Source organism: Oncorhynchus gorbuscha, linkage group LG04, assembly GCF_021184085.1.
Source record: "Oncorhynchus gorbuscha isolate QuinsamMale2020 ecotype Even-year linkage group LG04, OgorEven_v1.0, whole genome shotgun sequence".
NCBI classification, from domain to species: domain Eukaryota; kingdom Metazoa; phylum Chordata; class Actinopteri; order Salmoniformes; family Salmonidae; genus Oncorhynchus; species Oncorhynchus gorbuscha.
Genome location: NC_060176.1, coordinates 73,489,884 through 73,507,904, shown reverse-complemented (window position 1 = coordinate 73,507,904; position 18,021 = coordinate 73,489,884). Strand labels below are relative to the sequence as shown.

Sequence of the window (18,021 nt, the reverse complement as noted above, 5' to 3'; positions counted from 1 at the left end):
TGTTGGTTCTCTCACCATACTCCTCCCTATCCTGGGGGGCAAAATGCATTTGCGTCCTCTACCCGTGAGGTTTTCAACTGTTCCATATCTTTTGATTTAAAATAAAATGCCCTGACAGTGCTCAGTGGTATATTCAATAGTTTGTGGATCTTCTTGTAGCCATTACCAGATTTATGAAGGTCTACGACCATCTGTCTCTTTTGAACTGCCAGTTCTTTTTGTTCTTCATGGTGTTGGATGACAGCGGGATATTGCATGTGTGTTACCTCATTTTTATACCCTAGTGAAACAGGAAGTGATGTAATGGCTCAATATAGTTACTTAAGACTTAGATCAACTTAAATAAGTGGAATTTAATTTGTGGTTTAATTTTGGTAGATGTTATTTACAATAGTCTTTAAGGGTGCCATTCATTGTGAAACCTTGATTTGGAGGACATTGATTTTTAATTAAATCAATAAATAATTTTGGTTGGTTCCATTGAAACATTAATAAAGTACAGTATTTCTCACATGTTGGTATTATGAGTTTCTCTGTAATTATATTGTTTATATTTATTTAAGCATTGTTTGTGCATTGCCAGTCAGGGGTGCCAGAAATTTTGGAGCCCACTGTACACACTGTAGACCACTGAATGACTACTACCGACCGACGCAGTCAGCTAGGTGTTCTGACATGGTCTGGTTGCTCGGGACATGGAGGTTGCTGCTATGCTCTAACCCATGCCCTATAGCTGGAAGATGTGTGTGTGTGTATGTGTACTATACCTGAACTGTTGGTGCGCCCACGGTACACGTCGTCGTAGGCCTTCCACTGCTGTGTGACCTGGTAGGCATGGATAAACACCACCAGTACCCCAACCAGGCAGATGAGAGGCACCAGGGCTGCTGTACACAGAGCAGCATAGATATTAGGAATGAAACACCTGCAGAGAGAGAGAGAGAGACAGGGAAGAGAAAGAGAGAAAGGGGTGGGAGAGAGAGAGAGGGGGAGAGAGAGGGGTGTAGAAAGAAAGAGAGCAGGGAGAGAGAGAGAGAGAGAGAGAGCGGGGGGGGAGAGTGAGAGAGAGAGAGAGGGGGAGGGAGAGAGAGAGAGAGGAGGAGGGGAAAAGAGAGAGACAGGGAGTGTTATTACAGAAAACTTGCAGTAAACTGCCAAGGAAAGGAGCAAACGTAAGCTACGTTATTTTACTATGCTGCATTACAGTAGGTCAAGATCTTGTTGCTTCAACATCCTTAAACAGGATCTTGGCCCTGATACATCTGAGCCTTCACAACACACTCAGAATTCCCAGTTAATAACACGCTTCAAAGACATTTCCTTTCTGTACAAACATGAAGTTAAACCTCCCTCTCACCACTAGTTCAGCCCTGAAGCAACCTGGGGATAACAACTGAATACACAAAAGTGTTTTTCTGTTTAAGACTTTCGGGAGGGGGCAAACAAAACAATTTCCCTCCTTTTTAAAATGGAGTCTTGTTTTTTTTAGAGCTTTATGTCAATATATCTGCTCTGTTTGCCCTCGCTTATATTCTCTCCAGTCTTCAGGGTGCCAAAGTGACAGACAGGTGGAGAGCGTGGCACAAGGGCAGGACTGCTCTCACCTCTGCTGCTGGTTAGGGAATGGTTAGAACTATCTGGCAGGGGATCAGATCCACCACTGTCTCTGACCACTTCAAATAAAACATCTAACACTTCTCTTCCAAGCTCTGGTCAAATACTGATCCTGGGCTCTATCTTAACAAACCTAATGCAATGGTCCATCTAAGTGCTGGTGGTGGTGCTATCAGTTCAAGGGTGTGTCGGAAATCTTTTTGATAACAAGCAAGACCGATGGGTGCAGTGCTGGCGGTGGTGCTAAATGGCTGGATATTGATTAATAAATCAATTGTATGTGTCGAGGCTTGACCCCTTCACTGGCCAATCAGAACCTGCTCCATGGCTAAATATGTGGTTGCTTCAAGTTGTGTTTACGGTCTTTTATGTGTTGACTTTGAATCAACTCCAATTCCAATGTTAGTCGCTTATAGTTTGTTAAACAGCTTTCAAAAGAAAAAATATATTTTTTATAGATCTATCCAATCTTTGCTTAATACATTAACTTGAACCTATTTGCACATTGTTGTAAGTAATTGCATGGCTTCAATATGGAAATATATAGGCCTACATAGCATGCACACTGATAAAGCAGCTAGGCCTACATTGCATGCACACTGATAAATGAGCTAGGCCTACATAGCATGCACACTGATAAAAGAGCTAGGCCTACATAGCATGCACACTGATAAAAGAGCTAGGCCTACATAGCATGCACACTGATAAAGGAGCTAGGCCTACATAGCATGCACACTGATAAAGGAGCTAGGCCTACATAGCATGCACACTGATAAAAGAGCTAGGCCTACATAGCATGCACACTGATAAAGGAGCTAGGCCTACATAGCATGCACACTGATAAAGGAGCTAGGCCTACATAGCATACACACTGATAAAATAGCTAGGCCTACATAGCATGCACACTGATAAAAGAGCTAGGCCTACATAGCATGCACACTGATAAAGGAGCTAGGCCTACATAGCATGCACACTGATAAAAGAGCTAGGCCTACATAGCATGCACACTAATAAAGGAGCTAGGCCTACATAGCATGCACACTGATAAAGGAGCTAGGCCTGCATAGCATGCACACTGATAAAGGAGCTAGGCCTACATAGCATGCACACTGATAAAGGAGCTAGGCCTACATAGCATGCACACTGATAAAGGAGCTAGGCCTACATAGCATACACACTGATAAAAGAGTTAGGCCTACATAGCATGCACACTGATAAAAGAGCTAGGCCTACATAGCATGCACACTGATAAAGGAGCTAGGCCTACATAGCATGCACACTGATAAAGGAGCTAGGCCTACATAGCATGCACACTGATAAAGGAGCTAGGCCTACATAGCATGCACACTGATAAAGGAGCTAGGCCTACATAGCATGCACACTGATAAAGGAGCTAGGCCTACATAGCATGCACACTGATAAAGGAGCTAGGCCTACATAGCATGCACACTGATAAAAGAGCTAGGCCTACTGTAAATGCACACTATAAAGGAGCATGGGCATGCAAAAATGATCACTGATAAATTATTGATAAGGCCTACAAAGCATGCAAAACAAAACATAAAGGAGCTAGCCCTAAATAGCATGCACACTGATAAAGGAGCTAGGCCTACTAGCATGCACACTGATAAAAGAGCTAGGCCTACATAGCATGCACACTGATAAAAGAGCTAGGCCTACATAGCATGCACACTGATAAAAGAGCTAGGCCTACATAGCATGCACACTGATAAAAGAGCTAGGCCTACATAGCATGCACACTGATAAAAGAGCTAGGCCTACTGTAAATTGCATTATGGTTGAGCATGGACATGCCAAAAATGATCGGTAAGCAAGATTCAATTCATTATTGATAAGGCCTAAAAAGACAGCGAAACAAAACAAAACAATAACTTGTTTTAAATAGCCTGTCTAAATACACTTACAGACACCATAATTGCTTCCTGTGGGCATATAATATTTATAAAACGCAGACTAAGGAGGGTTTTACGAACACATCTAAACTTTTCACAGTAGCTGGACAAAGATCCAATATCAAGAGAAAAGGAGAACGTCCACTGTTATAGTGCTGCCAAATAGAATGTTTTATGAACGTCATGGGAACCATTTTACACATCAGATCGCATTCACACTTCTTCAGAAGTTGCATTGCATGAGCACCACAGACGTTCTCACCATAAAACCAGGATGGTGAAACATTCTAATATGTTTGGTTTTAGTCAAATTAAACGGAAAACAAGCTATCTGTATCTTTTTTAAACAAACAAATGTAAAATGTAATGCTATTATAAAATCGTAAGGATAAAAAAAAGACTGCCCTTGAACCATGCTTCTTTATAGTAGGCCTAGGCTAGGTATATCCTACGGAGGACTTGGGTTTTTGAAAATATGAAACGGCATTCAAGCAATTGTTACAGGGAAATATCTTCTAAATAAGAGGTTCACAACGTTGTCAAACGTCTTGTTTCGGAGGGCATGGACACATGGGATGAGAACATCATGGAGGCTGGTTTACTCTGAAACGTCCCAAACGTAAAATAATCTAAGCCTGCCTACAATACATAGATAAAAAAGAAATGACGGACGCACCAATCAAACGACAGAACTCCCTCCAAAACTGTTTTGCGGACCTCTGTCTGAAACTTGAACGGGAGGCCATGAATTCTGAACACATTCTCGATGATGATTTGTGCCCTCTCAAACTTGATCTTTTAGTAAAGCTTTGGTGATTAAAACGTATTTCCAAGCGGTCTTACGAGCAAAACTCTTTATCCACAGTCTTGACTAATTTGTGGACTAGTTGGACAACAACAACAAAAAGCCTTCATTGAGAGGAGGTGAGGCTATGTTTGGTTTTTAATCAAATAAAACTAAATAGGGGCCTCACAAGTGTGGTCTAAGGCACTGCATTGCAGTGCTTGAGGTGTCACTACAGACCCGGGTTCGACCCCAGGCTCTGTCACAGCCAGCCGTTGACCCGGGAGACCCATGAAGCAGCCAGCGAGTGGAAACAGGAACGAGGGTTTGGGTTTGGGGAGGGTTTGCGTGAGTGGCCGGGTCTTTCCCCCAGACTGTCCCAACGTGCCCTAAGGAAGAATCCCCTGTGGTGAGCCACAGAAGAACTGCAAGGCTTGCCACCGGTCACCAGTTGCACAGTGTTTCCTCCGACACATTGGTGCTTCTGGGTTAAGTGAGCAGCGTGTCAAGAAGCAGTGCGGCTTGGCAGGGTCGTGTTTTGGAGGACGCATGGCTGGCGAGCAGTTCCAATTTACCCACATCATAGTTGCGTTCAATGAGAAAAAAATAAGCGCTCTCGACCATTCACCTGTCCCAAGTCCTTTCTCTCTCCCCCTCCTTTGTGGTAATCTATTCGGAGGAATTCACTCCCATAATCTGTCCAGTACTTGTTGTGTTCTAATGGTGTCACTAAGAAGGTTGGGAGTCTGTGTCTGGCTCTGGGGAAAAAAACAACCCTAACTTGTGACTTGACGTTTACCTCAATAAGCATGCCAACGGTGCCGTCTCACAGGACACAAATACAGCTGTACCCTCCTCCATCCGGATAAATAATACATGTTAGACATAGTAGAATGTGAAGTATGTGAAATAATAATAATACTATAAATAATACAGTACTGCATCATGTTCTTCCTGCTTGAGGAAGTGTAAACAGACATGTGGTGTGGTGTTTGTGTGTCCTTGTGGGAAGAGTTGGTCCTGGAACTCTTGGGTTGCAATCTAATAATCTCTCCTTTCTACCGAAGTGTGCACTTGTTCACTTTCCCTCATAGATTTGAAAGGAAATGACTGGTTTATGGAAATTTACTCTAGACCATGCTTACACCAATTCAAATGCTTTTACATTAGTGGGAATGAGTGAACGAGTGCATAGTTCAGCGAGAAGGAGAGATTTTTGGGACACGGGACTTAACAAATTGAGAAAACATTTTAAGTTTGCCTGTTTTCTCAAGTTTGGGCTAAAAATGTTAATTCAGGTAACACTGACTGAAACGTTTTTTTAAAAAGCAGTGGGAACCAGTTACTTACCAGTTATTTATTTTTACAGTGTAGTGAATTTCCTGACTTCCTGTAAACAACATGCAGATTAATATCCTGTTGTAAGGATGTGATGTCCTCCACTTGAAATGGGCCATTAATTCTTATATGCAGACCAGTTTGAGAACTACAGCACGGGACATTAAATCATTAAACCTTCCTCATATGCACACCTACCTTATAAACACTGACTCCTTATCAACTTCAATGTAGAGTTAATCACTCAGAAGTGGTTATCTTCCAACCTCCACCCTCTGTACTGCTCTACAACCTGCACCCTCCACCCCCTGTACCGCTCTCCCAACCTCCACCCCCTGTACCGCTCTCCCACCCTCCACCCCCTGTACCGCTCTCCCACCCTCCACCCCTAGTACCGCTCTCCCACCCTTCACCCCCTGTACCGCTCTCCCACCCTCCACCCCCTGTACCGCTCTCCCACCCTCCACCCCGAGTACCGCTCTCCCACCCTCCACCCCCTGTACCGCTCTCCCACCCTTCACCCCCTGTACCACTCTCCCACCCTCCACCCCGAGTACCGCTCTCCCACCCTTCACCCCCTGTACCGCTCTCCCATCCTCCACCCCTGTACCGCTCTCCCACCCTCCACCCCTAGTACCGCTCTCCCACCCTCCACCCCTGTACCGCTCTCCCACCCTTCACCCCCTGTACCGCTCTCCCACCCTCCACCCCCTGTACCGCTTTCCCACCCTCCACCCCTGTACCGCTCTCCCACCCTCCACCCCCTGTACCGCTCTCCCCCCTCCACCCCTGTACCGCTCTCCCACCCTCCACCCCCTGTACCGCTCTCCCACCCTCCACCCCTGTACCGCCTCCCACCCTCCACCCCTGTACCGCTCTCCCCCTCCACCCCTGTACCGCTCTCCCACCCTCCACCCCCTGTACCGCTCTCCCATCCTCCACCCCCTGTACCGCTCTCCCACCCTCCACCCCTAGTACCGCTCTCCCACCCTCCACCCCCTGTACCACTCTCCCACCCTCCACCCCCTGTACCGCTCTCACACACACACACACACACACACACACACACACACACACACACACACACACACACACACACACACACACACACACACACACACACACACACACACACACACACACACACACACACACTCGTGGGCAGGGTTAATTCTGACAAAGGACCTCTATGTGGTGTGGTGGGGGTGTACATATAGCTCCCGGAGGTGTTCATACAGCTCCCGGGGGTGTACATACAGCTCCCGGGGGTGTACAGACAGCTCACGGGGGTGTACATACAGCTCACGGGGGTGTACATACAGAGTGCTGAGTTAAGTACTGTGTGTGTATATGTAAGAATAATTTGTGTTTGTGTCGTACAAAGCATGTGGGTATTTCCCTTTTCATTCACCAAGTGTGTGTGCGCTCCGGTGAGTGTGTGTACTCCTGTGTGTGTGTGTTTGTGTGTGTACTCTGAGTGCGTTTCCTTCACTCACACATCCCCATGCACCAGGCCGTAGACACGGTGTATGGTCCAGCCAAAGCCCCCCAGCAGAACGATGACCAGGATGATGATGACCAGAGCAGGAAGTCCCCAGCCCAGCAGGAAGTAGACCAGGTAACGTCTCTCTGTCTGCTCATCGTTCATCACCAACACCTGCCAGAAGTTTACCGCCTGAGAGGGGTGGGACAAAAGAGAGGAGTGAGGTGGAGGAGAGGGTAGGGAGGAGGAAGAGGAGAGGGGTGGAGGAGAGGAGATTTAAAGAGGAAGAAGAGCAACAGGTGGTTATCAGCAGAAGAGCCATAGAAACGTGCAGCAGCCACACGGCTCACTGCTGTCCGTTTTGTAATGGAGTAGCAGGCTTGGATGATCTCTAGGTATTAGATACTGGACATCTTGTCCAAGAGAGGCTTACGCTAACTACACTACATATCTCCAGCTTGTGATGACAACACCTGTAGAAGGCCTATCCACACGTTCCTCATCCTTTTGCACATGTTGTACAATGCTTGAAGTGAGGATTTCACAGTAAAATGACAACAGAACATTCCACATGATTCCATTTATGAGCTGATGAGTTCTCGGTGATCGGGTGGACATGGGGTCAAACACAAGTGACATAAAACCACAACCTCCTTCTCAAAACCCTCTGCTTGCATAATCATTTTCATTCTCTAGGTGTTGTATCATCAGTGGCAGAGAGGGAGAGCGATATATATAAAGAGAGAGTTGGAGTGAGAGAGATAGCTAGAGGAAGAGAGAGAGATAAAGAGAGAGAGTTGGAGGGAGAGCGAGCTAGGGGAGAGAGAGTTGGAGAGGGAGAGACAGCTGGAGCGAGAGAGCTGGAGGGAGAGAGAGCTGGAGGGAGAGAGAGAGCTGGAGGGAGAGAGACAGCTAAGAGAGAGCGACAGCTAGAGGGAGAGAGAGAGCTAGAGGGAGAGAGAGAGATAGAGGGAGAGAGAGAGCTGGAGGGAGAGAGAGAGCTAGAGGGAGAGAGAGAGCTGGAGCGAGATAGAGAGCTGGAGGGAGAGAGAGAGTTGGAGGGAGAGATATATATAAATAGAGAGAGTTGGAGGGAGAGAGACAGCTATAACAAAGCCATCACCTACAGAGATTTGATTTGGATCTATTTTAGTCCCCATTTGGACTAATCTTCCAAGAGTCCTTAAACATTAAAATACAATTTATAATACGAACACATTTCCACATATAACACATTATTACAAACATACATAATATACTAATATAATGACCCAATAAATACTCAATCTAAAAAAATATAGATTCTTCATCTACTATAGTCCCACAACATTTCTATGTATTATATTTAAATCGTTTTAAAATAGTGTTTAAATGTATATATTGAAAGGTTTCTAGTTTGCTCAGTTAATTTATTGTCTTTATTGCTCTAAATAGAAATTATATTTTGCCTATTTCTCTTTTCTGTCTAGACAACTCATAGATGGTGGAAATCTATTCCACATATTTACTGAATGTCTGTCTCTTACCAACTGAATACCGTTGTGAATAGAACTTGGCTGTTTTAAATGATGTATATTAGGAAATAAAATAAGCATGTTCCTTTCAATTATCTTATTGATTGATGACCAACCAAGAACATTGCGCATGACTGCAACAGAAGAACCATATCTCCACCTTAAAACAATCCTTGCTGCTTTGTTCTGTGCATTCTGCAGTCTCCTAACTTCACTTGATGATGCATTTCCCCAGACCACAGAACAGTAGTTCACCTGACTCTCAATTAATGCTTGTGTTATTTGCTGAATAATTTTTCTTGGTAAATATTTAGCTATCCTTCTGATTATGCGTGCTGTTTTAATATATATATATTTTGTTTACATAGATTAGTTATTTGAGACGAACATGATAAGCAGATGTCTAGCTGCACTCCCAATAGTTTGGTTTCTGACACTTCTTCAATTTGTACTCCTCCCATACTTAATTGTATCCCATGCTGTTTTGGCATTTTCCTAGTGGAACAGACCAACATAACTAGGTTTTCTTGGTTTTTAAAAAACGTTTGTTTTGGCAAACCCACTCCCTAATATTCCCCAAATCTCATTGTAAAGCTTGCTGTACCTGTTGTCTTGCTACATAAATTGTAGTATAATCTGCAAATATACTAGCTTGAGTTTCAGCTAAGGCATAGGGAAGGTCTTTGGTATATATTAAATAGAGAAGTGGCCCAAGGCAGCTGCCCTGCGGTATTCCACAGTTTAACACATGAGGGGAAGAAAATGAACCATTAATATAGGTGGACTGTTTCCTGTCAGTTAGATATGACTGTAACCAATTGAATGCTACCTCCTTAAAACCATAATGCATTAATTTTGTCAAAATTATTTAATGATCCACTAAATCAAATGCTGCACTGAAATCTAAAAATAGTACCACCACAACCTGCCATTATCCATAGCATTGAGCCACTGGTCAGTCATGTCAACCAATGCAGTGGTAGTGGAATGGTTTTTGCGATAAGCATGCTGATTGGCTGTAATCAGATCATTCTTTTCCATGTACTCCCATATTTGTCTACTCACAATACCCTCCAATATCTTACTGAGTGAAGGGAGTAGACTAATTGGTCAACTATTGGCAGGAATAATGGGTTCTTTGCAGTCTTTCGGAATAGGACACAGTTTCGTATGCTTCCATACATTTGCAAACATCCCCTTTTCCAGTGACCAATTAAATATGTATCTCAGTGGAACTGCAATCTGGGGAGCAGCACAGTGAAGCAAAAAAAATTGTCCATAAGACCATAACCTGTAGATTTACCATCAGGTAATAACTTCAATAGGTTTAACACCTCCTCCACTGACACCGTTTGCAGACTAAAAGAGCAGAGCTTGTTGCTCATAACATGATCATCAATCCATTGGACAATAGCTTGTTTGGAAGAATGTATGTTTACATTGTTGCTCGGTAAATTCATTTTCTTTGTTAAAAAATCTGCAAAATGATTGGCAATATCAACTGGTTTTGTTATTATTCTCCCGTCAACCTCCACACTAGATGGGCATGATGAGATAGATGTACCAAGTAAGCCCTTAACTGTGTTCCATACCTTTTTAGAATCATTTTTACAATCAATAAAAGCATTGTTGTAAAATAACTTTTTTTCTCTTTTGATTCAATTTAAATGCATAATTACGTAATGTTCTATAATTCTGTTAATCAATTTCTAATTTTGACTCGGCTGCTAAGACTTTTGCCATATTACCTTGAGAAAAAGCTTCACCCAGTTCATCATCAATCCATGGAGATGGACGAGCACCAACTGTACTTTTTCTTACTGGGGCATGATGGTCCATTACCTCAGTGAGCAAATCAATAAAACATTCTGTAGCGTGATTTAAATCATCCTCTAGATAAATCAGCTCCCAGGGTACAGCAGCCAAATCATTTAGAAATAGCTCATGATTAAATGTTTTAAAATTTATCTTAACCACAATCCTAGGGCTGTTTCTTTGAAACCTTGGTGTTCGTGGTTATGGTCACAATATTATGGTCTGTCCTGCCCACTTGCATTGATCTGGCTTTTAAGCATTGCAATGGTATATTACACAAAAATCTGATCAATGTATGTGTCTGAACGATGACCCAACTTAATTGACAATCTTGTTAACCATTTGTCTCAAACCACAGTTCTTGGCATATCTCATCAATTTTGTTCTATTCAAATGATTGTGATCCTTCCAATGTATATTAAAATCACCCAAGATAAATACATACATCTTAGAGCTAGGAGGTCTATACACACATCCTACCAATATGGGTGTCTGGTGAGGCAGATGTACCTGAGCCCATAGTGCCTCTACTTGACATACATGAAGGTCACCCCTTCTCTTAAAAGGTATATGATTCTGAATGTACAGAGCTACACCCCCACCATTCCTATTCCTGTCCCTTCGATGTAGACTATCCATGAATGTTAATTTGCCCATCATTTACATGCATCTAAATGTGTTTCGGTCAAAGCCTAAATATGAATATTATTTACTGTATGTTGACTAAGTTAAAAACCTCATGTATTTTGTTAGAGAGACAGCTATAACAAAGCCATCACCTACAGAGATGAACCTGGAGAAGAGTCCCCTAAGCAAGCTGCTCCTGGGGCTCTGTTTACAAACACAAACACACCCCACAGAGCCTCGGGACAGCAGTACAATTAGATCCAACCAACTCATGAAAAAACAAAAAGATAATTACTTGACACACTGGAAAGAATTAACAAAAAACTGAGCAAACTAGAATGCTATTTGGCCCTCAACATTGTTACAACACGGTATATAGACATAATATGATATTTGTAATGTCTTTATTCTTTTGGAACTTCTGTGAGTGTAATGTTTACTGTTCATTTTTATTGTTTATTTAACTTTTGTATATTATCTACTTCACTTGCTTTGGCAATGTTAAAATATGTTTCCCATGATAATAAAATCCCTTGAATTGAATTAATATGAAGAGAGAGAGTTGGAGGGAGACAGACAGCTAGAGAGGGAGAGAGAGATAAAGAGAGAGACTGTTGTGTAACGCATCCTATTAGACAGCTAACAGAGTGCCACTTTAATTGAGCTCCAGCAGTGATAGCTGGGCGTGCAAATAACTGCATTAGGAGTTTGTGCTGTGCTGTTCCCTTGCTCCGGTTAAGCCGGATGAGGCTTTGGCAGGTGTTGGTTAGCCGTTATGCACTGTTGTGGAGCCCTACGGTACAGAAAGACAGTTCTGGGAGGACATCTCTATCCAAGGTGCTCAGTGTAACGAATCATAGCCTGGCTGATTCAACTACAGACTGTTGTGTTCTGTCAAGGGGCCGACCTCTATTTCCCCATTGCAGCGCTTCAGCGCACCGTTGACTCAAGGCTTGATGAGTACAATAAGCATGGTCTACGAAAGCCTCCTGGCTGGCGCCCCCCGCATATGCCACTGAGAAAAAAGCTGATACTTGCTGACTCAAAGAGAGGGGGGTAATCCTCTGATCAATAGTATGGAGTATAAGGAAGGGTAGGAACATGTCAACAGAGCCAGGGGAAGGCACAGTGATGCAGAAATGTTGGTGTTTTACCCCACATATTACTAGGAGTTTAGATATATAGAGTGTGCAAGTGTAGCTGACAGAACCAGAGATATCATCGATATTCTCATGAGCTACTGTCCCACTATACAATATAGCACAGTATTTTTTACATATTTTTTACATTTTAAATTGAACCTTTATTTAACTAGACAAGTCAGTTAAGAACAAATTCTTATTTACAATGACAGCCTAAGAACAGTGGGTTAACTGCCTTGTTCAGGTGCAGAATGACAGATTTTTACCTTGTCAGCTCGGGGATTCGATCCAGCAACCTTTCGGTTACTGGTCCAACACTCTAACCACAGTCTACCTGCCACCCCAAAAATGTATTTTTGAATAATGTATTTTATACAGTCATTTTTGCTTGTCTTTATCAAGGGTGTCAATACTGTAATTTCAGACCTGATGGTACATGACCTGTTTATTCACATGGTTGGATTAAAAGATGGAACATATTTGGAAATGTAATGAGATTTCTCAAACCAAAGCTGTCCTGGTTAGTTTAGGGTTAGAGCAGGGGGCATATGTTTCAAATGTCTCGGAGTAGGATTGCTGATTTAGGATCAGTTTTGCCTAGAGGTGGAACAAATTACAAATATTCTCCTTACTGTAATTGAGTAGCCATTCCGAGTACTTGTACTTTGAGTATTTTTCAGTCAGTAATTTTACTTACTGTAAGTAAGTTTTGAATTAAGTATTGTACTTTGGTACCTTTTTAAAACCATCCATTACAGAGTAGAATTTTGTAGGCTATCATTATTAGTAGATCATGATGGAAAGTTTGCGAGCGGGAGCCCTTGGAGCCAGAAAAAAATTGTATTGTTGTTTAGTCAGTAACCAATCAAATTAAACACATTGTGCAAAAAACAGGCCAATCAAATCAAGCTGTTCGCACAAATTTATGGTGGTCAGAATATTTTCAAAAACAACTTTCACATGATGTCACGAAAGAGTGGAACTTTTTTTTAAATCAAAGTGGTGTCTAAGGACCCCGTGTCCAAGGAGGAGAATCCCCGGCCGCATTTAATATCTAGGGTAATTGAGTTAAAATGAAATAGATTGAGAACAGAACTTCCACAACGTTACTTTTGTACCTGCCGTTGGGGCGGGAGTAATATAGCTTTGGGACAGAAGTAACAGCTGGCGAGAAGCAGGGGTTGGAACCGATTCAGGGAACAGGACCAAAAATAATGAAATTGTTCGAGGAACAGAGTTAGAACCGGGAACGAAAGTGATCTATCCTGTTACGGAACAGAACCATTATTTTAAAAGCATGGGAACCGGTTAATAATGTTCTTTTAAGTTCCAGTCCCACAAAAATAGCAACAAAGCACCTACAGTATGCCATCGTTTCCCAAATGAGGTCGCAACCCCAGTCGTGCTTGGTTCAAATAACCAGGGTTACGTCAGCCGCTAGATGTGGTTGTAATAAATGGACGTGGAGAGGATCGGTGTCTGCCCAACATGCTTTGACTGCTGGTGTCCCCCAAGGATCAGTTCTAGGCCCTCTCTCTATACACCAAGTCACTCGGCTCCGTCATATCCTCACATGGTCTCTGCTATCATTGCTATGTGGATTACACTCAACTCCTTTTCTCCTTCCCCCCTTCTGACACCCAGTTGGTGAATCGCATCTCTGTGTGCCTGGCAGATATCTCAGCTTGGATGTTGGCCCACCACCTCAAGATCAACCTCGACAAGACGGAGCAGCTCTTACACACAGGGATGGCCTGCCGCTCAAAGACCTCTCCATCACTGTTAACGACTTCACGGTGTCCCTCTCCTAGAGTGCAAAGAACCTCGGCGTGACGCTGGCCAACACCATGTCGTTCTCTGCAAACATCAAAGCAGTGACTGGCTCCTGCAGGTTCATGCTCTACAACTTCCGTAGAGTACGACCCTACCTCACACAGGAAGCGGCGCAGGTCCTAATCCAGTCACTTGTCATCTCCCGTCTGACTTGTGCCATCAAACGCCTGAAACTTATCCAGAACGCTGCAGCCAGCCTGGTGTTCAAACTTCCCAAGTCACCCTGCTCCTCCGCACACTCCACTGGTTTCCAGTCGAAGCTCGCATCGACTACAAGAACATGGTACTTGGCTACAGAGCAGTAAGAGGAATTGCCCCTCCCTACCTTCAGGCTATGCTTAAACCCTACACCCACAAGCCAAACACTCCATTCTTCCACCTCTGGTCTCTTGGCCTTCCCACGCCCACGGCTGGGCAGCTCCAGATCATCCCAGTCCAAGCTCTTCTCTGTCCTGGCACCCCAATCGTGGAACCAGCTTCCCTCTGAAGCTTAGACAGCAGAGTCCCTGCTCATCTTCTGAAAACATCTGAAACCCTACATCTTCAAAGAGTATCTTAAATAATCCCACAGCATCCCTCCGCCCCCCCCCCCCTCTTCACACCGACCCGCTCCCCCCAAATAAAAAATAATTAAATTAAAACCTTTTGGAACTAGCATTCGCACTTAACCCCCCTTTCTAGCCTTGACTTTCCTGATAGCTACTTTGAGGAAACATGTAATTACAATGACTGTGATATGTGGTTGTCCCACCTAGCTATTGTGATGAATATACTAAGTTGCTTTAGATAAAATGACTAAAATGTAAATGTAAATGCAGCTCTGTTTCCCTCTACAATGCCCACAAGCCGCGTGACCTCATCAGAGCAGAGTGGACAAGACCCGGCCCTAAATCAATTATGTTCTTTTCTACACAGAATATCATACAAAATTATTGCCTGATGATCTTCTGAACTTACCAATAAAATAAATGAACTTTGTTCGTACTGTACATATATCTCCTCTCTTCCATTTTCTATGTATTGCATTGAAAATATAATGTCTAACACATTCAGGTAACCTTAAAATTACCTAATTATCAAGCTCAAAGTTTTTATTTTAAAAGTAACTAAATTACTTTTACTCTCAGTACTTTTCAAACGAGCTACTTTTTACTTGAGTAGTTTTTAAAATGTAATTGTAGTAACAATACTTCTACTTGAGTAGAATATTTCAGTAATCTTTCCACCTCTGGTTTTGCCTTTCAGATCACAATGAAGAAAATTAAACGTATACAGGTGGGATCTGATTCTAGATCAGTGCTCCGACTCTAATATGCATGATACATACAGGCCCTGGTGTCAGCATACAGGCCCTGGTGTCAGCAGTAGGCCTTACCTGGAGGAGCCCTGGTGTCAACAGTAGGCCTTACCTGGAGGAGCCCTGGTGTCAACAGTAGGCCTTACCTGGAGGAGCCCTGGTGTCAACAGTAGGCCTTACCTGGAGGAGCATCCAGCAGAACTGGCTCAGGAGGAAGTAGTGGGAGAAGAGGCCCAGAACGGCACAGCTGTCCTCTGAGTAGACACGGCCACGAAACGCAGACACCAGGAAACAGATCTGCAACACACAGAGAGAGAGCGAGAGAGAGAGAGAGAGAGAGAGAGAGAGAGAGAGAGAGAGAGCAAGAGAGAGAGAGAGAGAGAGAGAGAGAGAGAGCGAGAGAGCGAGAGAGAGAGACATCTGAGAGGCCACAGAAACACACAGCAACACAACATTTGCCTGCAGACTATGCACTTTACTATACACCTCTCCCATCTCTCACACAAACATATACAGCTCTTGCACGTCAAAGACCTTACACAAGCAGAAACACACTTGTCCATTGACACTTTCCCCCTGCAGACTAGTAATTGGATGATTGATGGCTGTGTTATCATGCATGTATTTTGGAACAGCTGACAATATAAGATCCACCTTAGTGACATCCTGCAGACCTGTTACATCACAATGCGCAAACCAAAATAAACAACAAGTGACAAATGCTTCCTGGGTACCCATCCAGGAACCTGTGTGTGTGTCCTACAGTAAATCCTTCAGCTCTCTGATGGCAGAGCTTAATTAACCCTTGGGACAGAGCCTTGTGCCACTACCAACCCATAGCAATATTAATAATAATAATAATATATGCCATTTTGCAGACGCTTTTATTTCTGCTTATGTAACACTGTCTGACATCCAGCCCCGTGCCAGTGCAAAACACCATGGATGGAGGGAGAGAGGGAGGGTGAGAAGGGAAAGAGAAGGAGGACACCGAGTGTCCTAACTCCGCTGGAGAGAAAGGAGACAAGAGAGAGAGAGAGAGATAGAGATTGAAAGAGAGAGAGAGAAATAATGAGAGCGAGACAGGAAGGCAGAGAGAGAGAGAGATAAAAAGAGAGAGTGAGAAAGAGAGAGAGAGAGAGCGAGTGAGAGATACAGGCAGGGAGAGATAGAGAAAGACGATTGAAAGTGAGAGGGAGGAAGAGAAAGAGAGAGGGATTGAAAGTGAGACAGGCAGAGAAGAGGGAAAAGGACAGTGGCTGCAAAACCTGCCAGACAGCCAGGAGAGCTTCAGAACGTCCAGATGGCAGGTCAAGTACACTGCAGAATTATGCCTCTTCATCTCTCTTACAACTCTCTAGGTGCATCATCATCATCAGACTGCAGCTAATTCATCAAAGTACCATGCTGGTGTAAACACACAGTATTGTATATCGTCTACACTATATACTATACTATACATAGCATACTAATAAACTATAAACTCCGCCCTCTTTCACACACACACAGATAACAACACGCAAGTGTGAATTGCATAATGTTTGTGTGAGCCAGAGTGTTAGTTTCTTGACAGGACATAATAAGTCTGCGTATTGACTCATGTCTTGTTGTTGGGGTGAATAACAGGTTTGTACAACCGGCTTGTATGTATCAGGTTCACAGTAACGTCAGTGTTACAAGAATATATTTCACCCTAGTATGTATAGTATTTACGTGAGAAGAGTTTCATAACTACTGCTTTCGTAACTCTCAAATTGTCAGAGGACCATCCGCATACGGTCATTCTCAGGGAGCAGTTATATTTCCATGATAGAGCAACATTAGTGTGGAAACCCCAGGATGACAGGAGGGGACACTAGCCCAGAGCTACAGCCTATCCATGATGACTCAGTAAACATCACAAATACCAACTGCTCTCCATATAAGCACCTAAGAGCAAACGAGCTCTCCCTTCCAATCAAACAAGTTGAGTATTAGGATGCGCTGCCTATTGCGCTATAGTTGTGCTCAATTTACTTCACAACGCGGTTGCTCAGAGCAACCTAGGGCAACAAATAGAGCATGAAGCTGTGTCATTTTACTTCAGCGTTGAGATTGCACCTCCACTAGGGTGGTGTGTCAGTTGTTTGGTCCTTTCTGTTCTGTTGTTCTTTTCAAAGTTGCTCTTTAAGAAGGGCTCAAGATGGGAACATAGTTTGAATCCTACCCTGCCGTCGTCATTACAGAGCGACCTTTCCAAAGCAAACAGATAGTTAGCGACTCCACACACCACATATCTCGGATTCTGTTGTTGAATTAGGCAAAAAGTCAGGCTTTATTTAAATTAACAAATGGGGTAATTCTGTTTCCGGTTTGTTTTGCAGCTCTGTATGGTGAGAAAAAAGGAGGGACGATACAGGAAGGACCTGGGATGGAGCCTTTGAAAAAGGTGGTTGCTTAGAATTGTGATTCCGGGCATCAGTTATTGGGCCCGAATAAAATCTTGGGCAGGGTTTCGGAGTAATACATTACATGTAAGGGATTACAAAAAAACGGTAACTGTAATCCGTTATGTTACCAGCTAAAATATTGTAATCAGATTACAGATACCTTTGAAAAACTAGATGATTACTTCGAGGATTACTTTTAAATCCAGAAAGGATCTGTTTTCTCAATGACATT

At 43.4% G+C, this 18,021-nt stretch overlaps 1 protein-coding gene across 1 annotated transcript in view; it reads right to left on the bottom strand.

The window, feature by feature from the left end:
• Nucleotides 1-18,021, bottom strand: part of LOC124034618 (adhesion G-protein coupled receptor V1-like) — a 238,960-nt gene that overhangs the window by 47,128 nt on the left and 173,811 nt on the right. The window contains 3 exon segments of the mRNA XM_046348031.1: nt 768-925; nt 7,146-7,324; nt 15,541-15,657. Coding sequence (XP_046203987.1) covers nt 768-925; nt 7,146-7,324; nt 15,541-15,657 — 454 coding nt within the window.